Genomic DNA, 26,407 nt, shown 5'->3' on the forward strand with positions numbered 1-26,407 from the left:
TGTTACTGTGTCTGGCATATCCAATACTCTCGGTAGCTTGCCGGGCTCTCCGAGAGGGGCGGAGGAATCGAACTCGGGTCGGCCATGTTGGCCGCTTGTAAGGCGAACGCCCTACCCGCTGTGCTATCGCTCAAAACTCAAAGAAAAGTCAGGCATTGTTTTTTTCTGTTTTACTCTGCTGATCAAGTAATGTGACAAAAAGCAAGAAAAACTACCTAGAATTAAGGGGAAAAGCTATTTGAAGAAAGTGCTTTAATTGTTGACTTGTGGTACTGTTTCAGCTAGTTAGATAAAAATATAGTAAAGAAGAAAATATTATGAATACCGTGAAATTATGGAACATAATTCAGTCCCAACTCTTCCCCCAAAATTGTATCACAATAAAGTTTTAAAGGTCAAACAAAATTCCCACATAAGGTATATAAAAACGGAGATAATTTGAAATTCCTTAGTGGGTATCATACTGAATGAAAGTGATTCAGCAGGAAAAATTTCTCTTTTGTGGGATTTAAAGATAGAGTAAACAACCACAAATGGTCAAAGGCAACAAAACTAAGGAGCTGGTCTACAGAGCTGAGGGAGTTGGAGGGAGGGTAGGGGGAGGTTGTTTGAGTGGGAGAGCCTTGGGGACCAAGGGGAAAAGAAGTGGGTACCCACTATAGTGATGAGTGTATTGGAATAATATATATACAAAACTCATTAACAGCACTGAGGCTGGAGCAATAGTACAATGGATTTTTGCCTTGCACAGGGCCAGCCAACCTAGGTTTGATCCCCAGCATCCTATATGGTCCCCCAAGCATGCTAGGTGTAATTCCTGAGTGCAGAGCCAGGAGTGACCCCTGAGCATCACTGGTTGTGACCTCTCCCCCCACAAAAAACCATTAACAGTACTGTAAATCACAGACCCTCAATAAAGATTAAAAATGATTTTTATTTAAAAAATTACAGAAGATTAAACGGATAACTTAGAAATTAAAATTATATAATACGGGAGAAATGAAAGCTACCTACCTTTCCTGTTCAAAAGAAAGAAGACTTTCCTTATTTCAATTACAATGGCAACATCTAAATATATTAGCAAAAAATCCCACAGTGCAGTTGAAGCAACCATTTTACTCAGAGACAAATTACATTAGAGGGCATGCCGGAGACCAGTGTGTCTGTGTGATGTATGGAATTGGCAGTACGGAGGGGGACAGAGATAGAAAGGCTATGTGCCCAATCAAAAGGCATTGTGGAGGAGGGAAAAACAGAGGAGAGGAAAGCTCTTATCTTTAGGAAAGAACAGAGCCGAAATGCTTTCTCAACTAAAGAGCAGAGCTAAGATGCCTTCTTTGTTGTCTTCTTTGCTAGTGTTAGAGTCAGCAAAGAAAAGAACAGAGAAAATGTTCTATATGACACATTGTCATCACTGGGGATCTGCGACCTTAAAAATGCCACAATGGATAGAATCACATCTGGATCTTAGACTCCAAAAGTGTTGCCATGCACAAACCAGTCTCCCCACATCATCTATGGTAGTAGCTGGTCTAAACCTCTAAGCCCCTCCCTGCACCGGTATTTTTTGACTATCAGTGTGCAGACTAGTTGTGGTCCATAGACATTTCATGCTAGTCTGTGAAAAAGCTGCTGCCAGTTCACACCTGGAACACTTCGACCCCATGCATCAGTATTAGTACAAGGCCCTCCCGTTGATCATCAATTTGCTCAAGCAGGCCCAGTAACGTCTCCATTGGAGACTTTGTTGTTACTGTGTTTGGCATATCGAATATGTCATGGGGAGCTTGCCAGGCTCTGCTGTGTGGGCGAGATACTCTTGGTAGCTTGCCGGGCTCTCCGAGAGGGGTGGAGGAACCGAACTCGGGTTGGCCATGTTGGCTGCATGCAAGGCAAACGCCCTACCGCTGTGCTATTGCTCCAGCCCATTAGTACAAATATCGGTATATAAAAGTCTTAGCGATGCATGAAATATTTCCCTTATTTTCACTTGTCCACAGTTGTAAAAATGTAGAAAACTACTACTTTAGACATCCAGCGTATTTAAAGGCAACTATAACAGACAGCAGTTATAGTTATAAAAAATTAAAAAGAGGGAAAAAAAGCAGTGAAGCACATGCAAAAAAAGTAAACAATAAGTAGTGCAATCCTCAAAATTTTAAAGAAGTCAGTAAAATATAAAAGGTGGTAAAAAATAATCTAATAGTCAGACAGAATAATATAGTACCATGCAACTTGAGACCCCAAGGTACTATGACATCATAAGGAAAAAATAACAACCCTCCATATATTAGAGGGCAGGGGAAGTTTTATCTTCCCAACAGTTCTACCTAAAGGAGAAGTGAACTCAGATAACTATCATGCAGAAACTCAGACTTAAAAAAATCAGAAAAGCATTCATCGAATAAAATTAACAAGCACAAGGATCAAATCTATGAGGTGAAAGAGAAATCTAGATATGATCTAGACAAAAGAGGAAAGAAAAATAAGAAAAAATGAAATGTTAAGATATAACCCAAGCCATTAAGAAAAAAAACACATAGGATTGTCTCAGAAGATGGAGAGAGAAGGAAGCAGAAAGATTATTTAAAGAAATAGTAGTTGAGAACTTCCAAAGCCTCAATATACAAGGTCATGAGCTCAAAGAATATTTAGTTATCTAAATGAAAAAGATCAATACAAAGAGGTTAGAGAAAATAGATAACATATAAATATATTTCTCATCAGGCCTCTTAGCAATAACTGCAGGCCAGAATAGAATAAAAGACATACTATAAAATACTCAAAAACTGATGGCGATAAGTCCCCTGTCCTGTTTAACTATTTTGGATATGGGGAGTGGGGGGAACAGTGGGGGAAAGGTATTCCCACATAAACAAAAATTGAAATTCACCACTACTAGATCCACTTTCTAAGAAAGGTTAAATCTAAGTTTAGAAAAAAAAAAAGTTCAGAAAGTTACACAGGCAATAAATACAGCCCCTCCCCCAACCTCCTAAAAAAAAAAAGAAAGATAAAATTGCACAAGAGACCTCTTATCAGTAGTTACAATGTAAGTTTGGCTGAATTCACCTATCAAATGATTGGATGGAGTAGAAAACAAAACCCAACTATATGCTACAAGAGACTCATTCAAGGTTATAAATCAAAAATAAAAATAGGTACTACAAGCCAGTGGCAAAATTTGAAAGACCCTGCTATTCTTACATAACATAGAAGAGATTTCCAGTCTCAAAAGGTAAAAAAAAGAAAGGATATTATAAAATGATAAAGGAATGTATACAAAAGTAATCATATTAGTATATCCCAACACAGGAAATATAGTAAAAAAAAATTAAAATCCTTCAAAATGTTCAATTAGTATTTGGGGAGGGGATAAACAATTTTATTTTATAGGAGTATAGGAAGGAGTAGCTGAAATGCTCTATAAACTTGTCATTTAAAATCATTATTTCCTTGAAAGTATTCTGCTTGGATAGCCTGTCTATTGCTATGAGTAGGGTATTAGAGTTCCTTAATATTATTATGACATTGTCAGTGTCTGTCTCTCTTTTGGTGTATTAGTATTTTTTTTCTTTTTGTATAAAAATGGACGAATAATCTGAATAGATACTCCTCTAAAGATATTCACACATCTGGTAGGCACATATAAAGATGTTTATCATCTCTTTATTTTTTTTGGTAAATGCAAATCAAAGTAAATAATAGTAAGGTATCATCTCCCATCTGTGAGCATTGTTTAGTAGCCTTAAGACAAATTGGAAAGGATATGGTGAGAAAAAATTCTTGTTCACTGGTTGTTGCAATATAAATTGGTCTAGCCATTAAGTAAAGCAGTATTGATATTCATTAGAAAATAAGAATAGAAATTCAATTGATTATATTACTTCTCTTCTGAGTATCAAAAAATAAATAAGAACACTAAAGATATATGTTTACTCATTTATTGTGCAATATTTATAACAGACAAGAGTTGGAAACAGCCTAAGTGCCTATCAGCAGATGACTAGATGAACAAGATGTGGCACATACACAAATGGACTATTATTCAATTATAATAAAAAAATCTTGGCATACAACTATATAGATGACGTGGAGGGTATTATGCTTTGTGAAATATATCAAGAGTAGAAAAACACATGCTCTATGATTTTATTCATGTGATACATAAGCAAAAATGATCTAAATAAAAATAAGTGTTTGAACATAAGACCAATTGGTTACAGAAGGGGAAGGAGACGGCAGGGTGAACAAATCAGGTAAAAGGGATCAATTGTATGATGAATGGAATTGAACTTTTTGTGATGAACTTAATGTAGTGTATATGTACACTGAAAATTTATAATGATGCATCTGAAACACTGTTAAGAAGCTATGGTATACTTAAGTAACAGCACTATCACTATCACTATCATCCTGTTGTTCATCAATTTGCTCAAGCGGGTGCCAGTAACATCTCCATTCATCCCTGTTACGTGCTAGTATAGCCCGGTGGCATATTGGGGGCTCTTTCAGGGTCAGGGGAATGAGGACCATCATTGTTACTTTTTGGCATATCGAGTACACCATGGGTAGCTTGCCAGGCTCTGCTGTGCGGGCGGGATATTCTTGGTAGCTTGCCGGGCTCTCTAAGAGAAATGGAGGCTTTTGGGGCAGCCTCTAATCCCCTTTACAGGTGTTCCCAGTCAGGCATATATGCGGGCAGGATACTCTCAGTAGCCTGCTGGGTTCTCTGAGAGTGAGAACTAGACAATAAGAGGTCGTGCGATGTGGCCGCATGCTTCAGGGAGTTTGGTTTTATAGTCTCTGGATCTTGGCCGTTGATGGGGTTACACAGCAGTTGGTGGGTGGAAAAGGCAGAGTCCCAAACCGAGCAGGCTTGGATATCTCAGCCCTGGGTCCCGCACACCTGGGTTCCTCCGCCAGTTCCTTCATGTGTGAGGCTCTCCTAGTGTGTGAAGAGTAGTCTCAGCATGGCTGTGACTGGGTCCTGGAGGTCTTCAGCTGCCGGGACTCTGCTCAGGGCGGAGAGGGAAACTCAACACGCCCCCCCTCCAAGGGGCCCCGGTGAGGACAGCCAGGCTCGGGGGCAGGAGACTGCATTGGTCTCTTCCTGAAGCTTGGTTTTATAGTGCCTGGATCTTGGCTATTGATGGGGTTACACAGCAGTTGGTGGGTATAACTGTCTAGCTACTGGAACATGGGGGATCTGAGTGGAGGAGGCCCAGTCCCAATAACATATATATACATATTATATATGTTATATATATCAATAACATATACATACATATTACATATATATGGCAAAGCTAAATTTCAGTAATATGTAATGTGTGTGTCTCTACTAAAATACTTTAAAAGTGCTATAATGAATTTTAAAGTAATTTATTCTGCTTGAGAGCAACCGAATGACATGGCAAAATATTTCTAAAGTTTTGTTAGTTTTTTTTACTTAATTTAAAAGTGAATAGCACTCCCCTTCTGCCCCCAAGAAACTATAAAGCATTATTTTACAACAAAGAATAAAAGAAAAATGTGGGCCAGAGTGATAGTATAGTGTTAGGGTGTTTGTCTTGCACAGGACCAATCTGGGTTCAATCCCTAGAATCCCATACAATCCCCCGAGTACTGCCAGGAGTATTTCCTGACTACAGAGTTAGAAATAACCCTGGACCATTGACAGGTGTTGTCCTCACCCCACCCCACCCCCAAAGAAAAGAAACGTGTTATCAAATATATTTTATTTCTAAAGGCTATGAGAGCCACTGGTACGCTAACCTAAGCAGCATTATGTTAGTTGCTTCCATGTGGAAGATGGATAAAAAGATATCCCCATTCAGGCAAGAATATAAATAAAGCTATTAAAATTTTAAAAGAATTATATATGTGCAATCTGTTTACTTAGTCTCTCCTTAAAAGATAGTGGTAGCAAATTGGATGTTACTCATCAAAAGAATTAACCAACATATGGAACAATAAGCCTCCATGAATAGCTAAAGCAGTTCTTGGGGAAAAAAATGGGAGGAATAAACCTCCCCAACCCCAAACTCTACTACAAAGCAGTAATAATTAAAACAGCATGGTACTGGAACAAAGGCAGAGCCGCAGACCAATGAAACAGGGTTGACTATACTGACACTTCCCCCAAAATATATGATCATCTAATCTTTGATAAGGGAGCAAGAAATGTGAAGTGGAGCTAGGAAAGCCACTTTAACAAATTGTGCTGGAAAAACTGGACAACTATATGGAAAAAAAGGGGGCTCAGATCTCTACCTACCACCATGTACAAAAGTATGATCAAAATGAATTAAAGACCTCAACATCAGACCGGAATCCTTAAGGTACACTGAAGACAAGGTTGGCAAAACCCTCCATGACATTGAAGCTAATGGTATCTTCAAAGATGACATGCCACTGGCCAAGCAAGTGAAAACAGAGATAGACAAATGAGACTATTTTAAACTGAGAAGCTTCTGCACCTCAAAAGAAACAGTGACCAAAAGACAAAGACAGTCTACAGAATGGAAAGGGTATTCACCCAATACCTGTCCAACAAGAGGTTGATACCAAGGATATACAAAGCACTGGTTGAACTCCACAAGAAGAAAACATCCAACCCCATCAAAAAATGGGGCAATGAAATGAACAGAAACTTTCTCAAAGAAGAAATCTGAATGGCAAAATGGCACATGAGAAAATGCTCTACATCACTAATCATCAGGGAGATGCAGATCAAAACAACAATGAGATATCATCTCACACCAAGAGACTGGCCCACATCCAAAAGAACAAAAGCAACCAGTGTTGGTGTGGATGTGGTGAGAAAGGGACCCTTCTTCACGGCTGATGAGAATGCTGACTGGTTCAACCCTTTTGGAAAACAGTATGGACAATTCTCAAAAAACTAGAAATTGAGCTCCCATTTGACCCAGCAATACCACTCCTGGGAACATATCCTGGAGAGGCAAAAAAGTACAGTCAAAATGACCTCTGCAATTCTATGTCCATTGCTGCACTGTTCACAATAGCAAAAATCTGGAAAAAACACCCGAATGCCCGAGAACAGATGACTGGTTAAAGAAACTTTGGTACATCTATACAATGGAATATTATGCAGTTGTTAGAAAAGATGACGTCATGAAATTTGCAAACAAGTGATTCTACATGGAAAGTATGCTAAGTGAAATGAGTCAGAAATAGAGGGACAGACATAGAAAGACTGCACACATCTGGGGAATATAAAGTAACAGAATGGGAGTCGAACACCCAACAAAAGTTGAGATAAGTACCAGGAGGTCTGCTCCACAGCTTGGAAGCTGGCAGCATATGCTGGGGGAAAAGGCAGCTCAGATAGAGAAGGGAAGATCAAGTAATGGATGTTTGGAGGACTTGCTCCGAATGTGAGATACGTGCTAAAAGTAGACTGTAAACCAACATGGTGGCTACTCAATATCTTTATTGCAAAGTACAACACCCTAAAGGAAAAGAGAGAGCAAAAGGGAATGCCCTACAACAGAGGCAGGGTGGGGGGCTGTGTTGGGGGGCTGGAAGGCTACTGGATCACTGGTGGTGGAGAATGGGCACTGGCGGAGGGATGGGTACTCGATCATTTTACAAGTGAAACCCAAGCACGAAAGTTTTTAGGTCTACAACTATATTTCATAGTTTTTCACTAATTAAAAAAAAAGAACCAAGTCTAAAATTGATGGCGATATAATTAAAGGGTTGGAAATGGTGTTCAGATAATGCAGTGGATGACTGGTTTTGCACTACCTTGGCAGAGTTGAAACGTTTTGATTAAGACTTACTCCTGAAGTAAAGGACCTGTACAAAGAAAACTACAAAATGCTACTTCAGGAAATAAAAGAGGACATGAGGAAATGGAAAGATATCCCCTGCTCATGGGTCGGGAGACTTAACATTGTCAAAATGGCAATAGTACCGAAAGCATTGTATAAGTTCAATGCAATCCCTATAAGGATACCCATGACATTCTTCAAAGAATTGGAGCAAACACTCCTGAAATTTATATGGAACAATAAGCCACCACAAATAGCTAAAGCAATTCTTGGGAAAAAGAAAATGGGAGGAATCAACCTCCCGAACTTCAAACTCTACTACAAAGCAGTAATAATTAACAGCATGGTACTGGAACAAAGGCAGAACTACAGACCAATGGAACAGGGTTGAATACACTGACATCTCCCCTCAATCATATGATCATCTAATCTTTGATAAAGGTGCAAGAAATGTGAAGTGGAGTAAGGAAAGCCTCTTTAACAAATTGTGCTGGCATCACTGGACGGCTACATGCAAAAAAATGGGCTCAGAACTCTGCCTACCACAATGTACAAAAGTAAGATAAAAATGGATGAAAGACCTCAACATCAGACCATAAACCATAAGGTACATTGAAGACAAAGTTGGCAAAACCCTCCATGACATTGAAGCTAATGGTATCTTCAAAGATGCCACGCCACTGGCCGAACAAGTGAAAACAGAGATAGATAAATGGGACTCTCTTAAACTAAGAAGCTTCTGCACCTTCAAAGAAACAGTGACCAAAATAGAAAGACAGTCTACAGAATGGGAAAGGATATTCACCAAATACACATCTGACATGGGGTTGATATCCAGGATATACAAAATACTGGTTAAACTCCACAAGAAGAAAACATCCAACCCCATCCAAAAATAGGGCAATGAAATGAACAGAAACTTTCTCAAAGAAGAAATCCAAATGGCAAAAAAGCACATGAGAAAATGCTCTACATCATTAATCATCAGGGAGGTGCAGATCAAAACCACAATGAGATACCATCTCACACCTCAGAGACTGGCCCACATTCAAAAGAACAAAAGCAACCGATGCTGGCGTGGATGTGGCAAGAAAGGGACACTCCTTCACTGTTGGTGGGAATGTCCACTGGTTCAGCCCTTCTGGAAAACAGTATGGACGATTCTCAAAAAATTAGAAATTGAGCTCCCATATGACCCAGCAATACCACTCCTGGGAATATATCCCAGAAAGGCAAAAATGTATAGTCGAAGTGACATCTGCACTTGTTTGTTCATTGCAGCACTCTTTACAATAGCCAGAAACTGGAAGAAACCTGAATGCCCAAGAACAGATGACTGGTTAAAGAAACTTTGGTACATCTACACAATGGAGTACTATGTAGCTGTTAGAAAAGATGAAGTTATGAAATTTACATATAAGTGGTACAACATGGAAAGTATCATGCTAAGCGAAATGAGTCAGAAAAGAGGGATAGACATAGAAAGATTGCATTCATCTGGGGGATATAAATTAATAAAATATGAGATTAATACCCAAGAATAGCTAAGATCAGCACCAGGAGGATTACTCCATAGCTTAGAGGCCAGCCGGGCATTCTAGGGGAAAGGGCAGCTCAGATAGAGAAGGGAGCACCAAATAAAGGGTGTTGGGAGGATCCTCCCAGGAGGGGAGATGCATGTTGAAAATAGACTATGGACTGAACATGTTTGCCACTCAATGCCTCTTTTGCAGACCACAACACCCAAAAGGAGAGAGAGAACACAAGGGATTGCCCTGCCACAGAGGCAGGGTGGGATGGGGGGGATGGGGGTGGGAGGGATATTATCCATGGTGGTGGAAAATGGGCACTGATGGAGGGATGGGTATTTGATCATTGTGTAATAAAAACCCAAGCACAAAAAATTGTAAATCTACAACTGTACCTCATGTTGTTTCACTAATAATAAAATATATATATATATATATATATATTATGATATTTTAAAAAAAGACTCCTGAAATATTACTATATGTTCTTCTAAAGAAAACATTTTTTGTGTCTTTAGTCTACTGTGGTAGATCTAAAGTTACAGAAAGCATACTTTTAAAGATAGTGTCAAAATACAGATCTAAATCTAGGTTCTAAGAGTCTATTTCTTAGAAGCTACAGGTGATGCCAGAGCAAATGCTCTGAACACTGCACTTTTCAGAAGTAAAGGGTTAAGGTATGTATTTTATTCTGCTGGGTTACTGGTTCTCAGCCTGAATTTTTTTTTTTTTACTCACATAAACACAGCAGAAACTGGAGACATTTTATTTTGTCACAACTGAAAAGAAGTACTGTTGGTATCATGAATAACCCAGAGGAAGGGTGAAGATAAATAACGCACTCTAATAGACATGAGTGATGGTGCCAAGAAATCCTGCATTGTGAACAGTTATTATTCTTTAATACACATGATAATCAATTGGAAGCTATGAAACATATCAACACCCTTCTGGTCATAAGAACTCCTCTCCTGTTTTTGAAATCCTATGAAATATAAAACAGTTGAGTTGGATAAAACGAAGTAACTTAGCAGGCATAGAAAACAATCAGTGCTCTGATTCTTGAGAAATACAACACAGACCACTGAGTAGCTACGATTTGGGACTTCTCTAAACCATTCTAAAAAGAAAAAAAAAGAAAGGGAAAAAAACACAGAATCAATCCAAGTTAGTAAAGTTTTGATGATGAACTGCATACATGTCTATGGTCCCAATACACTGGCTATCTCGTAGTGAAAATATTTTGTAGACTATACCATTTAGGTTTGTGTAATCATGCTTTGTGACATCTGCACCATGAAAAAAATCAACTAATGATGCAATTCTCAAAATATATTTTCACAGTTAAGGGATGCATGACTAAATTCTGGAATTTTAAGAATCCGACGTTTAGTGTTTGAGAAGCAAGAAAATATGATCCATATCCAGGAGGGGAAAAAAAAATAGAAACAGACCTAACTATGCCCCAATGGCAAACCTAAAGAAGATCAATAAAACATCTACATAAGTTAATTTAAGGACTTAAAAAAATATTTGCTCGAGCTCGAGCGGGCCCAGTAACGTCTCCATAGGAGACTTTGTTGTTACTGTATTTGGCATATCGAATACGTCACGGGGAACTTGCCAGGCTCTGCCGTGCGGGCGAGATACTCTCGGTAGCTTGCCAGGCTCTCCGAGAGGGGTGGAGGAATCGAACTCGGGTCAGCCATGTTGGCTGCGTGCAAGGCAAATGCCCTACCGCTGTGCTATCTAGTGATTAGAGGATGCAATATTAGCAGAGAAATGGAAAACAAAATGGACTTGTAGAACTGGAAAATACATAAAATGAAAATTTCACCCAGCTAGATTTAAAAGATGGCTTAGTAAAGGCCAGGCCAATGTTTTATATAAAAATAAAATGAGTACTAAACTAAGAAGCTTCTACACATCAAAGAAAATAGGACCAGGATACAAACAGATGTGAAATGGAAAAATTATTTACCCAGCACCTCTCTGATAAGGGGCTAATATCAAAGACAAATAAGGGACTGGTAGAGCTGGGTGTTGGAACACTGTATGACTGAAACCCAATCATGAACAGCTTTGTAACTGTATTTTATGGTGACTTAATTAAACAATAATTAAGATATTTTTTAAAATGGGGAGATGAAATGAACAAAAACTTCCTCAAAGAACAAATAACAAATAACAAAAAAAAATGGAAAAATGTTCTACATCACTAATCGTAAGACAGTATCTCTTCAAATCAATGAGATACCATCTTATGCCACAGAAACTGACACAAATCAAATGGAACAAGAATAACCAGTGCTGGTGCAGACACGGAAAAAAAGGGACTATCCCTAACCCTAAACCTAACCCTAACCCTAATCATTCATTGCTAGTGGACATGCTGACTGGTTCAGTGTTTTTGGAAAACAATATGGGCATTCCTTGAAAAATAAGAAATTAAGTTTCCATATGACCCAGCAATACTGCTCCTGGGAATACACCGTAGGGACACACAATGCAGAAAAACCATCTATGTTCATCGCAGCACTGTTCACAATAGCTATAATCTGGAACCAACCCCAGTACCCAAGAGCAGATGACTGGATAAAGAATCTATTGTACAACTACACAATGGAATACTACACAGCTGCTACAAAAAATGAAATAATATTATTTGCTTATACATGGGTGAGCATCATGCTGAGTTAAATGAGTCAGAGGGAGAATAACAGGCATAGAATGACTGTACTCATTTGCAGGATTATAATAACATATGTAGAGAGAGGAAAATAAGGGACCAGGAAGATTCTTCCATGGATGAAATCTTGCCACAAGTGATGGTGGTAGTGGTGGAGGTGGGGGAGTGCAGTTCCGACAGAGAAGGGACCGCTATGGCAATGATAATTGGAAATGATCACTCTGGACAAGAACTGAGTGCTGGAAGAATATAAATGATATACACGATAAACTTTCAGTACCTGTATTACAAGCCACAATGTCTAAAAGGAAAGAGAGAGGGAAAGAAAGAAGATATTTGTCTGCGATCAGGGCAGGCAGGGAGGTGATGGGGGAGGGAAAACTGGGAACATTGGTGGTGTGAAATGTGCACTGGTGACGTGTGGTGTGTTGAACATTATATGACTGAAACCCATTCATGAACAACTCTGTATCTCACATGATTCAATAAAAAGGGGGAAAATATGGTAAAATGCACATATATATACATATAACAATAAAATTTATCAAGATGAATGATTTGAAAAATTAACAGGAGATAAAGTCTCCTCTTTTGTTCCAACATAAATGGAAGTAGGTGGGGTCATGTTAAGTGAAAAGTCAGGAATAAAATGGTGAAGTCCAGATGATTTCACTTTTAAGACATGGTAGAATAACAAAATGAGGGAATAAACCTGGGCAAATTAAAACATATCCTAAAACTTACAAAACAAGTTTTTGGGGGGAGAGTGGTGGTGTGCAGAGTGCAACTGAAAGGGTTTTATCGGCAGTGTTGAAGAGAAATATGTATTTGGGGACATGGTATGGTAACAGTGTACCCCTAAAAGAATAATTACAGTCTTGTAAGCAAAAATTTCTTGAATTTATGAGTAAAGGTTTTTGTTTTTGTTTTGTTTTGTTTTCAGGCCACATGCAGTTGGTTGAGGGCTTACTCCTGGCTTTGCACTCAGGGATCACCTCCAGGAAGTGCTTGGGGATCTTATGGGGTGGTGGGGATCAAACCCAGGTCTGCCAAGTTTAAGGCATGAATCCTACCAACTGTACTACTGCTTCATCCCCAGGTTTTCACTTTTTGAATTTGAGTATGATGGTAACCCTACACACACAAACACATACACAGAGACATACACACACACGCACACACACAAACACACAATTTTAAAAGGTGTATCTGTCATTGATAAAAGCACACCTAGGCAGAGGGCACAGATGGATTAACAAAAAAAGGAAGGAAAAGAATACAATAAGTAAATATTAATCAAGAATGGCTAGATTTGTTACATACCAAAGACCACTGCCAATCTAAGGAAGATGTTACATAATGATAAACTGTTCACCAGGATAAAATATTCCAAATCTGTATGCAACTAGTAACAGAGCATGACAATTAATGAATGAAAAATTTAACAAACTACACAGAGCAGTGAAGAAATCCAGGATTATAGACTACACAGAGCAGTGAAGAAATCCAGGATTATAGCTAAAGGTTTTAATAGTACTTTGCCATTAGCTGAAGAAAACTAAATACAAATAGTAAGGATATAAAAGATTTGGCTAGTACTATTCAAAGAATTTAAAATAATAATCACAGAATAGAATACTCCAAACTTAGTACTATTCACAAGTATACAAGTACATTCACCAAGATAGGCCTTCTTCAGGGTCATTAAATTGGTCTGGACAAGTTTTGGTTTTAAAGGATTGTGGTAAATCTGGAGATGTTTAGGTGACAAAATTAAATTGGAGGAGGTATGATGCCACCAAAAGGTCAACCTGTACTTGTGGGGTGAGTGCATCAGCAGCCTGATGGTGCCTTCAATCTTCCTGAAAAATGGTGCCTTCAGTCTTCCCCAAAATTGCTGCTGTACTTTTGGCCAACAACTTGGGACCAAGTTTACCAAAAAATTAAATGACCAAAAGTTAGATATGTAGGAGTCATGCCCACAAACCACCTCTGGCTCAGCTACACAAGCTCATTTATTGGCCTTATTTCAGTGACCTATAGATAAATCTCAAAAGAGATCAAAAGTCGCAGTTAATCTCGGACCCGCACATGGCTGAACAGACTGTGGCAAATCGGGGGGGGGGGGGGGGTGGAGGGGCGCAGGTTGGCCTGTGCTTGCACAAGCAGAGTCCCCAGCAGCTGCTTGCTTCCACAATCTAAAATCGCTGCCACACCCCAAGCCTGACTCCACCATCTCTGGACGAACCTCACCAATATGTAATCTTGAAAATTTGGGTATGAGGGTTTTTGTGACTGAAATCTCCAGGCTTTCACGGAGTTGTGGTGGGCTATCTTCCCCCACCTTCCCAATACACATGGAAGCATTGGCACTCACCCCCATGAACCAACTCCAGTACCACCCTGTAAGCTCTATTACTGACCTTGTCTCAGAGACCCATAAATAAATCTCGAAAGAGGTCAAAAGCCAGAGACACAGCAGAGAGTCCCAGAAGACACCACAGAACCTGAGCTCTCTCCAGGCCCCATATCGAGCCAGTTTCACTGGGGCACCCCAGATGGAGCAGGTATACTCTCCCTGCCTACTTCAGAAGGAATCCCAGTGAACAAGAGCTTCCACAAGCAAGACCTAAGTATGTGGATTCCAGGATTAAATCTCCATGCCGCATGGAGGCAGAGGCGCTGGGCTATCCCTCCCCGGCTCCCTGCCTGCTCAACAGCCTGGCTGTCACACCCACAATGTGTCTCCGGGCACCATCTTAGCGCACCAACAGCCCGTGTCCAGAGACACAGCAATGAGTCCTGGAAGATACCACAGAGCCGGAGATCTCTCCTGGACTCATACCAAGCCAGTTTCACCAGGGCACCCCAGATGAAGCAGGTGCAGTCTCCCTGCCAACTCCAGATGGAATCCTGGTGACCAAGATCTTTCACAAGCAAGGCCCAGGCGATGGCCTCAGCAACCCCTTTGGACAAATGAGCCTTAGCCGCCAGGGTTCTATGGAAGCAGCTGACCCCTCCTCATCCCTGTTCCAGCCGTCACATCCCCCTGCACCCTCAGCAAACAAGTTTCATCATGGCTTCTCCAAAACAGCTCCTCCCCATTTCCAACTATCCCACCTCGAGTCACGCACCTCCTACCACCCCAGAGCTACATGCAGCTCCCGCAGCAGATCCAGCTCTCTTACTATCCCCCTGAAGAGTACTCTAACTCCAACCAGCAATACTGACCTCTCTCACATGTGGTGGCCTACAGTCCCCAGCATGGGCAGCAGCTGCCTCAGCATTCCCAGCAGCCTGGTTTACAGCCCATGATGTCTAATCAGCAGCGGGCAGCTTACCAAGGCATGACTGGGGTCCAGCAGTCACAGAACCAGGGTCTGCTCAGCAACCAGAGGAACAGCCTGGGAGCCCAGACCAAGGATGGTGGTTCAGTGCACTCTACTGTCTTCTTACCAAGTACCAGTGGGGAATGACTCACAGAACGTAGTCCAGCCACCTTTCCGGCAACCTATACTGATTCACGTGAGCCAGTCTGTACAAGGGGCCCTTCCTGCAGGTGGCATCCCTGTCTACTACAGCAGGATTTCTCCAGCTCAGCAGAATGGTACCAGCCCTTAGGTGGGATTTCTACAACCTGGCTTTGAGCAGTTTCAGAGGTTTCGGTCTCTTTTTCCCAGCAATCCACCACAGATGCCACAGCACTACTCAGGAGTGTCACCATTTGGACCAGGTTGTGGTGGTCATGCAGCTAAATGTTCTAAATGGAGCCCAGCCCTAACCCCCACCCCCAACCAAAACCCATCCATGGTCCAGTGAGGTCACTGTAAATATGATCGCATGGATCAGTGGGGACAAAACCTGGAGACCTCTACAATCCAGACAGCAGTCCCTTGGCCAGCCCACAACTTAGCAGAAGCCTGTCACATCTCCAACCCAGTCTCCAGCACCCTCTCTTGTCGCCAGCCTCAGTAATGTCTGCACAGGAGTCAGCCCCCTTCCAGTCCTCACACAGTTCCCTCAGCCTGGGGGTCCAGCACAAGGTGATGGGTGCTACTCACTTCTGGGCCAGCCATCACAGTACAACCTGTCCATCTGCTCTCCCCTGCTCCATAGCCAGTCATCTTACACAGTGAACCAGGGGCAGAGTGCGTTGAAGCATAGAAACAGAAACGAGACAAGTGCCCAAACCTGCGCCCACTGACCTGGGGACAACAGACGTTATCCTGGGGCGGGTGCTGGAGGTGACAGATCTTCCTGAGAGTATCACCTGGACCAAGGCCGATAAACTCTTCATGCTGCTCGCCATGTCTGGACGCCAAGATCCAGTGGCTCAAGGAGGCCTAGCAGCTGCCTGGCGTGGGTAGGGGAGACAACAGTGGGACTATCGAAAACGGCCACCATGTGGACCTCACTGTCTTGTACACCACCGTTCCCCAGCCCCCTGGATTCCCAAACTGCCTCCCTTTATCTAAACAACATTGTGAGTTGCTTCAAACTTCGAGTGGCCAAAAAGAACTATGACGTGAAGATCCTGGAGCGAGCCAGCTCCCAATAAAAGGAGAAGGGAACTGCACCGCAGAGCTGGGGCCAGGCGGAGGAGGCGCCTGACACAATGGAGAGAGGCAGGAAGGAAGAACAGACACAGCTGGCTCCTGGCTCCTGGGCGACTATGGAAGCAGAAGCCATGCAGGGTTGGCACTGGACCCCTTGCTCCCCTGCCATAGGTCTCCTCTTTTTCCTTGACCCCTACCCCTGTTTCCCTCCTCTTCCCATCCTCTTCTATAATTTTTTTAAAAATCTCTCCTCCCACCGTGAAATTAATTTCATCCTTTTGGATCAGGTTGAATTGGGAGGGCCCCACACTCTTATTCTCCTGTTTCCTTCTTATCCCAAATTCTCTTTTCTTTTTTGGTCTTTATGAATATATTTATATGGACAGAATTAAGAAAAAAACAAATTGATTTCCCTTTTCTGGTCTTCCTCCATCTTGTCTCCCCAAGCCTCACAGAGTTAAAGCCTCTCCCCATCCCCAGAACACTTGTATATTGTTTGTTTGAGGTTTGTGCCACAGTAACAGAGTATTTAATTGCACATAAAGATGTTTGCTCGGTATATTCACTGCATTTAATTTAATGAGATTTTAAAGTTGAGGGGGTTGTTAGGGGAAGGTTGATTTTGTTTTTAAGTAAAAAAAAGAAAAATTCTGTCACTGGAAAAAAATTAAATTGGAAATATGTAATGAAAATGATGATTATAAAAAACAATTTTAATTAGAAATGACATTGAACATACTTAAAAGCAATAGGTCAAAAATAGTCAAAGAAAATATTTAAAATATAATGAGCAATAATAAAAACATCAAAATTTGTAGAATATTGGGGGTGAGAAGAGTTATAGGACAGATGCAGCCAAATCCAGTTTAATCCCCAAAATTACATTTAAGCCCTCTAGCACTCCTAGGAGTGATCTCTGAGCATCTCTGGATATGGCCCCCAAATCCAGAAAAGGATCAGAACAATTGTATAGAACAATTGTAAAGCCAATTTGATCCGCAGCACCTAATATGGACCCTCTCCCACATCCAGCCCACCAGGAGTTGTCCCTGAGTGCAGATCCAGGAGTAAGCCCTGAGCACTGCTGGGTGCGGTCCCAAACTCAAAAAACAAAATTGAAAAAATTGCAAAGTTCAAGTACTGCTTAAATATTTATAGCATTAATTAATTATGTTTTCTGAGAAAAAGCTAAAAAATTCACAAGTTTACCTTTAACCATATAAAACTTAAAGAGCCAAAAAAAAGCCAAAATACTTAACGTGAAGGAAATGGTAAAGAATGGAAATTAACAAAAGCTTAACAAGATAAAATTCAAAAGTTGCTTCTTTGAAAATATTAATAAAAATAATAAGTTTTTCATTTCATTTTAGCAAAAGACACCCAATATTAACATTGAAAGCAAAGAGAGGCATCATATGACTATTAATGATTCAAAAGGATAAAGTATTATGAATGATGAATTTCACAATTAGGTGAAATGGTTAAGGAGAGTTTATCCCTAGAAAATAAAAAATACTAAATTTATACAAGACAAAATCTAGTGACCAAATTATAGAAAATATATTCATGATTTATACCACTACTCAGGTTTAGCTCCCAGCATCACATGTTCTCATGGGTATGCCCAGGTGCAGCCCTGGAGCCCCAGAACACAACTGGGGTGCATGGGGTATCCCTTGCACTGCAGGGCCTGAGCCTTGCATCCTCAGGTTCTTGCATCTGGAATCACAATGGGACTCCCAGAACCCCTGCCTGGATGTCTACCCTCAGATATTGTTTTTTAAATAAAATAAGTTTCTTTTTCCTGTTCCCCCCCAGGACAAAACTCTAGATACTGACAGGTTTTCTTGCTAAATTTATCAAGCATTTATGAAAGAAAAATCTTACTAAAACATTTTCCAAAAATAGATATTTCCAACTCATAAAACATATAATGGCCTGAAAATAAAATCCATAAATAAAATAAAACGCATCCATATTGAAAGACAATAAATTATAGTCCATTTATCTCATCAATGTAGATCACAAAAATCCTTAATGGAGGGTCCAAAGCAATAGTACAGCTGGTAGGGTGCTTGCCTTGCACATGGCCAAGCTGGGTTTGATCCCTGGAATCCCTAATGATTCTCTGAGCACCACCAAGATTAATTCTTGAGCACAGAGCCAGAAGTAGCCCCTAAGCATTGCTGGGTGTGTCCCCTCCATCCAAAAGCTGTAGCACTGTAGCACTGTCCTCCTGTTGTTCATCAATTTTCTCGAGCGGGCACCAGTAACATCTTCATTGTGAGACTTGTTGTTACTGTTTTTTGACATATCGAATACGTCACAGGGAGCTTGCCAGGCTCTGCTGTGCAGGCAGGATACTCTTGGTAGCTTGCCAGGCTCTCTTGAGAGGGATGGAGAAATTGAACCTAAGTTGGCCACATGCAAGGCAAACACCCTACCTGCTGCTCCATCCAAAAGCTAACAAACAAAAAGAAATCCTTAGTAGAATAATGGCAAACTGCATTAAGCATGAAAACATATCAAGACTAAATGGACTTTATCCCAGAAATAAAAGGTTTGGCCATCTTTTGAAAGTCAATGTAATTAATTATACAAATAAAAGAGAAAAAATTATAGGATCACCTCAATAGAACCCCCAAATACATTTAATACCCATCATGATTTAATTTTTATTAATAAACTATAAATATAATAAAATGTCCTCTGAGAGAGGGCATTTAGAAAATTCTACAATTAGTATAATATTTAATGGTGAAAAAATTAATGCTTTCCCTCTAAGATCAGAAGCAAAGCAAGGATGTCTATCTTCTCTTCTACCCATATAGAACTGGCATGTGTAAAAGGAATGGAAAAAAATAAATAATGCATTTTGGGAAGAGAGAAGTATAAAACTTGTGCCTACATGAGAAAACATAATTGTAGAAAATCCCAAAAATTTGCCCAAAAACTACTAGAAATAATACATGAATTTAGGATAATACCCAAACATAAGGTTCACATATATAATAAGCTGCATTTCTTTTTCTATATAGTATCAACAACTGAAATATGATTTTAAAATAATATTTACAAATAAATTCAAAACCCAAAACATGTAGAGCTAAATACAATGGAATATGTTGAAGATGGTGCTACACATTATGAAAAAGATGTCTGAGTCCACTAAAAATTCAAAACATCGTTGAGAGAAATTAATGAAGATCTACATAAATAAGAAGCACTGGTTCATATACTGCAGTATATCAATGTTGATGAATTTGGTTCTCCCAAACTGATCTTTAAGTTCAGTGCAGTTCAATAAAAATCCATCCATTGTGGTTTTAGTATGTATTTTTTTAATGGGGTGGAGGAGTTCCCCAGAAGTTTTCATGAATCATGAAAAAAGTTTTCACTGAATCATTCCTAGTAATATTTAGCCTAACTCTCAGGTCAAATGGTTAAATGTTGGTTTCAAATCGAGGGTCACTGGTACTGGAGATCAAACCTGGGCTCTTAAACATGCAAAGTACATAGTCCAGTATGTTGAGTATAACCCAAATTTCCCAATTGTGCTTTTCAGTAGAAATTGTAAAACTGGCTTTTAAAATTTATGAAGGCTATCTCTCTAATACCAAAAGGAAACAAAGACACCACAAGAAAAGAAAACTACAGGCCGATATCCCTGATGAACACGGATGCGAAGATTCTCAACAAAATACTAGCCAATAGAATTCAACAACTCATCAAAAAGATCATACATCATGACCAAGTAGGATTCATCCCAGGGATGCAAGGATGGTTCAACATTCGGAAATCAATCAACATAATCCATCATATCAACAAAAGAAAAGATAAAAAGCATATGATCATATCAACAGATGCAGAGAAAGCATTTGACAAGATCCAACACCCATTCATGATGAAAACCCTTGCCAAAATGGGGATAGAGGGGACTTTCCTCAATATAGTTAAAACCATCTACCACAAACCTACAGCAAACATCATCCTCAATGGGGAAAAACTGAGAGCCTTCCCCCTAAGGTCAGGGACGAGACAAGGATGCCCACTCTCTCCACTGCTGTTCAATATAGTACTGGAAGTACTTGCAATAGCGATTAGGCAAGAAAAAGATATTAAGGGCATCCAGATAGGGAAAGAAGAAATTAAGCTCTCACTATTCACAGATGACATGATACTATACTTAGAGAACCCTAAAACCTCTACCAAGAAACTCCTAGAAACAATAGGCTTGTATAGTAAAGTGGCAGGCTATAAAATCAATACCCAAAAATCCATGGCTTTCCTATATGCAAATAGTGAAAGAGAAGAAAGTGACATGAAGAAAACAATTCCATTCACCAGACAATCAAGTACCTAGGAATCGCCTTAACTAAGGAAGTAAAGGATCTGTACAAAGAAAACTACAAAACGCTACTTCGGGAAATAAAAGAGGACACGAGGAAATGGAAAAATATCCCCTGTTCATGGATGGGGAGAATCAACATTGTCAAAATGGCAATACTTCCCAAGGCACTGTACAAATTCAATGCAATCCTTATAAGGATACCCACGACATTCTTCAAAGAAATGGAGCAAACACTCCTGAAATTTATATGGAACAATAAGCCCCCACGAATAGCTAAAGCAATTCTTGGGAAAAAGAAAATGGGAGGAATCAACCTACCTAACTTCAAGCTCTACTACAAAGCAGTAATAATCAAAACAGCATGGTCCTGGAACAAAGGCAGAGTTGCAGACCAATGGAACAGAATTGAATATACTGACATCTCCTCCCAAACATATAATCATCTAATCTTCGATAAGGGGGCAAGAAAAGTGAAATGGAGCAGGGAAAGCCTCTTTAATAAATTGTGCTGGCAAAACTGGACGGCTACATGCAAAAAAGTGGGCTCAGATCTCTGCCTAACGCCATGCACAAAAGTAAGATCGAAATGGATTGATGACCTCAACATCAGACTGGAATCCATAATGTTTATTGAAGACAAAGTTGGCAAAACTCTCCACGTTATTGAAGTTAGTGGTATCTTCAAAGATGTCACGCCACTGGCCGAGCAAGTGAAAACAGAGATAGACAAATGGGACTATCTTAAACTAAGCTTCTACACCTCAAAAGAAACAGTGACCAAAATACAAAGACAGCCTACAGAACGGAAAAGAATATTCACCAAATACACATCTGACAAGGGGTTGATATCAAGGATATACAAGGTACTGGTTAAACTACACAAGAAGAAATCACCCAACCCCATCAAAAAATGGGGCGAGGAAATGAACAGAAACTTTCGCAAAGAAGAAATCTGAATGGCAAAAAGGCACATGAGAAAATGCTCTACATCACTAATCATCAGAGAGATGCAGATCAAAACAACAATGAGATATCATTTCACACCACAGAGACTGGCCCACATCCACAAGAACAAAAGCAACAGGTGCTGGCCCGGATGTGGTGAGAAAGGGACCCTCCTTCACTGCTGGTGGGAATGCCGGCTGGTCCAACCCTTTTGGAAAACAGTATGGACGATTCTCAAAAATTAGAATTTGATCTCCCATTTGACCCAGCTATAGCATTCCTGGGAATATATCCCAGAGAGGCAAAAAGGTATAGTCGAAGTGACATCTGCAATTGTTTGTTCATTGCAGCACTCTTTACAATAGCCAGAATCTGGAAAAAACCTGAGTGCCCGAGAACAGATTACTGGTTAAAGAAACTTTGGTACATTTACATAATGGAGTACTATGTAGCTGTTAGAAAAGATGAAGTTATGAAATTTACATACAAGTGGTACTACATGGAAAGTATCATGTTAAGCGAAATGAGTCAGAAAGAGCGGGATAGACACAGAAAGATTGCATTCATCTGGGGAACATAAAGCAACAAAACGGGAGACTAACACCCAGGAATGGCTCAGATTAGTACCAGGAATTTTGCTCCATGACTTGAAGGCCAGCCACATGTGCTAGGTGAGAAGGAAGCTCAGATAGAGAAGAGAGCACCAAATAAAGGGTGTTGTGAAGACCCTCCAGGGTGGGAGAGACATGCTAAAAGTAGTCTATAGACCAAACATGATTGCCACTCAATGCCTCTCTGGCAAAACACAGTACCCAAAAGAAGAGAGAGAGAACAAGGGGGAATGCCCTGCGACAGCGGCAGGGTGGGATGGGGGCGGGGGTGGGATGCTAGGACCCGTGGTGGGGGAGGGATGCTAGGACCCGTGGTGGGGGAGGATGGGCACTGATGGAGGGATGGGTACTTGATCATTGTATAACTGAAACCCAAGCACAAAAATTTATAAGTCTATAAATGTACTTCATGGTGTTTCACTAATAAAAAAATGATTAAATAAAAAAAATAAAAATGTTAAAAAATTAAAAAAAAAATAAATAGATAAAATTTATGAAGGCAACTATGACATACAATGCAAGCATTCTTGATGTTAAAAAAATGGTTGAAGCACTTGCACTATCTAATTTCATAATTTTCTATAAAGGTACAGTAACTGATGCAATGTGGTATTGGTTTAAGGAGAAATAGAGAGATAAAAGGATTCTAGAAATAGACTCGACTCTTATCATTAAATGACTTTTGAAAAAGACACTAAAGAAATTTAATTTTTCTTAAAATGAAATAAAAATTTAAAAAGGTAATAAAAATGTTAACAAATGATGCTTAGTGAACTGGTTTTCTCTATGAGAAAAATAACTTAAACTATTTTACATCATGTATAAGAATTGATCTGAAAGGCTCATAGATCCAAACATTAAAGCTGAAGTTAACACTGTCAATAAAAATATATATTGAAAAATAACTTTGTGACCTAACTTAGGCAAATCTCTTTATAGAAAAAGTTGAAGTAATGGATAAATTACCCTTCAGAGAAAAATAACAAAGAAAAATAAGTGAATAGAAAGGTTACACAGTTCACAGCTACAGATGATATCCACAATTCAGATAATGGACAGGAAATATGTATCTGGAATATATAAAGAATTCCTATAGCTCAATAATAAAACTGTAATTATTCAAATAAAAATGGGTCATACACTTTAAAAGATACTTCATGAAAGAAGATAAGTGAATAGACAGCCAGCAAATAAAAAAATTCCTGAAGTTATCAGTCACCCAAGTGAGTGATAATTGGAATCGCTGTGTAATACAAATTTACACACATGGAAATAGTTTTTATAAGCTTTCATCTGTCCTGTGACCCAGAAGTTCTAATTCTCAGGATAAAAAAAACATTTTTCTTGTATCAGAATATTCACACCAGCTCCATTTGTGGTTAGCTAGAGTCAGTAGCAACCTTTGTGTTCATTAAAAGGAGAATGGATATCCAAATTCTGATGGAACTTATGCAATGGAGTACTACTAAACAAATAAGCCAAAATTACTGATATATGTGACAATATGGATAAATCTCAAAAAATTGGTGCCAGACAGATTTAACAGGCTTTAAACTGCCAGCCTTGTATACTGCTGACCCTGGTTTATTCCCCAGCACTGCATACAATCCTCTGAGCACCAGCAGGAGCAAGGATTAAGACCTCAGCACCAGTGATGGTGGCCCCAAAACTGAACAAACAAAAAACTTTCCTGAAAGAAATCAGATACAAAAGAATGGACACTGTAAAACAACATGTATACAAAATTCTAGTACAGAATCAATGATGACATGTCTATTAAATTCTGGAATTAATTCAGTGATGAAAATAAGAGACAATAATGTTAAAACTGGGATAGGTAGATCATTTTCCTTGCATATGTGAGGCCCTGGGTTAGATTCCTGATATACATATATACAGTATGTCTATCTATCTGTAGAGAGATCTAGATATATAACTAAACAGAGAAATATAGAGATATAGTGCTATGGTGCTTATCTGTGAACAGGGAATCAAAGAACAGGGATAAAAAACTTTCTTGAGTAATAAAAAACCTACATTTAGAATCACAACCCTAATTAAAACCTGGACATCTGTCTTTCCTCCTGATATCTATATACATGTGATTCTGTTGCACAGTAAGTATTAAAAAGAACAGTCAAGAATTTCTAAAATTTTGTCACAAGCTTCATTTGTCTTTCATTTTAGAAATGGAAATTATAAAATAAGACCAAAGTAGATTCCTTTATATAAATTTTAAAAAACCTCAAAGCTAATGTTCTTAACAGACTAAATGGAAGAGTTAGTGTTAACCCATTTTGTCCTCTGGATAAACTTGCATGCTTGCTTTCAGGATGAGAAATGCCTAACTAGTATGCCTCTAATTTTTGCTTTGGCTGCCAAAAAGTTCAGAGCCAAATTCAATGCTCTGTTTCGTGATTAACATCCCAGCTGCTTGATATAATAATTTGGGGAGATGGTTGGGGGATAGAAAGTGGGGTCATTAAATTATCCTATTTTACATTGTAAACTACCTCAAGTCATTTAGGGAAAAATGACAGTGTATAAATCATATAAATGTTGAAAAATTTGATAGAAAAAATTTTTGACTGCAAAAGTAAATACTTTGTATGCTTCTTGTCAAAGAAAGTTAGATTAGTAAGGACTTTCTTATAACTAGAATGAGTCATCCTAAAGTTACTACCCAACCAAATTATCAAGTGATATAAGAAAATACAAAATTAAAAATATACTCATGTTGACAAGCATTTTGCTTATATTAGGTCATAAGGGTTAGACTGGAGTAGCCAATATAAAAGTAAGGAATATGTTAAGAGTCCATAAATGTATTAGAGATGGCATAAAACTATAATTGCACTTCATTACATTCCTATGCTATATAAGGAAATTGGATTTGTATGCACATGTGCTACTGTCTGTTTCTGTGATAACGGGTGTTGGGTTGCTCTGATTTTATCAATGAGATAGGGTATTTTCTGTCTCTTTAGATTCAGCTAAATTAGACAACCCTGGCCCTCCAGAGAAAATAAAATATCTTTATTCCCAAAGGACATAATTCTACTATAACATTCAGGGGAGAAAAAAAAATAAATAACCAAAAAATATATACACAGAAACCCTCTCACCTGAGCTGTTTCATTGTTCAGCAATCCAATCGGCTTCTCTTCATTTTGCACTTTTCTCCATGTTGCACAGGACTCAGCACTTCTCTCATTGCGGACATTTTTGTCTGTTAATCTTTTTTGCATCTGATTGGCTTGTTTCATTGTATCTTTCAGCAAATTAACCTGTTGATACAGCATAATTAAATAAATAATAAAAATTCTAGACACATTCCTTTTTTATAAATGCATTCCTTTTTTTCTAATGCATTTTTCTAATGCACTTTTTAAAGTGCATCAATTCAGATTATTGACCAAAATTTACTAAGTCTCAAAAATATATATTAATAAAGAGGAAACCAACAAACAGATGTTTCAGAAAAATATAGATGGCAAGATCCAGACCTTTTCTCATCAATTGGACAAAACCAATTAAAATTAGTGTCATTGTTACACATGCTCTAAAAATGATCTCTACAGAAAATCTGCTTATTGAAAACATTATTTTAACTGATAATTCACATCTTAAAACTGCATATGAATTTATTATTAAACTATGCTGGGAGTAGATCCAGTATTATATTTTAAGTTTAAATTCTTTTTTTTTAATTCTTATTAATTAGAATCCTAGTTGTCTGTCATTAAAGTGAGCTTAATATGAATGATAAAAGAAGCTTGTTATATTGCTTTTTATTTTTATGCAGGTAATTTAACCTTTGAGCAGATGAACAACAGTTCATATCACCAATCCAGTGTACTAGTATCAGAGGTTAAGTTCTAAACAAAGCCTGCTGTCTCTAAAGTTTCTTTTTCACACCATGTG

General features: G+C 39.1%; 1 protein-coding gene across 1 annotated transcript in view; it reads right to left on the bottom strand.

The window, feature by feature from the left end:
• VRK2 (VRK serine/threonine kinase 2) overlaps positions 1–26,407 on the bottom strand; it is a 100,830-nt gene that overhangs the window by 1,670 nt on the left and 72,753 nt on the right. Inside the window, exon 11 of the mRNA XM_056124332.1 lies at positions 25,609–25,770. Coding sequence (XP_055980307.1) covers positions 25,609–25,770 — 162 coding nt within the window. The remainder of the gene's footprint in view (positions 1–25,608; positions 25,771–26,407) is intronic.

The sequence above is a fragment of the Sorex fumeus genome, unplaced genomic scaffold, assembly GCF_029834395.1.
Source record: "Sorex fumeus unplaced genomic scaffold, SorFum_2.1 ptg000006l, whole genome shotgun sequence".
NCBI classification, from domain to species: Eukaryota; Metazoa; Chordata; class Mammalia; order Eulipotyphla; family Soricidae; genus Sorex; species Sorex fumeus.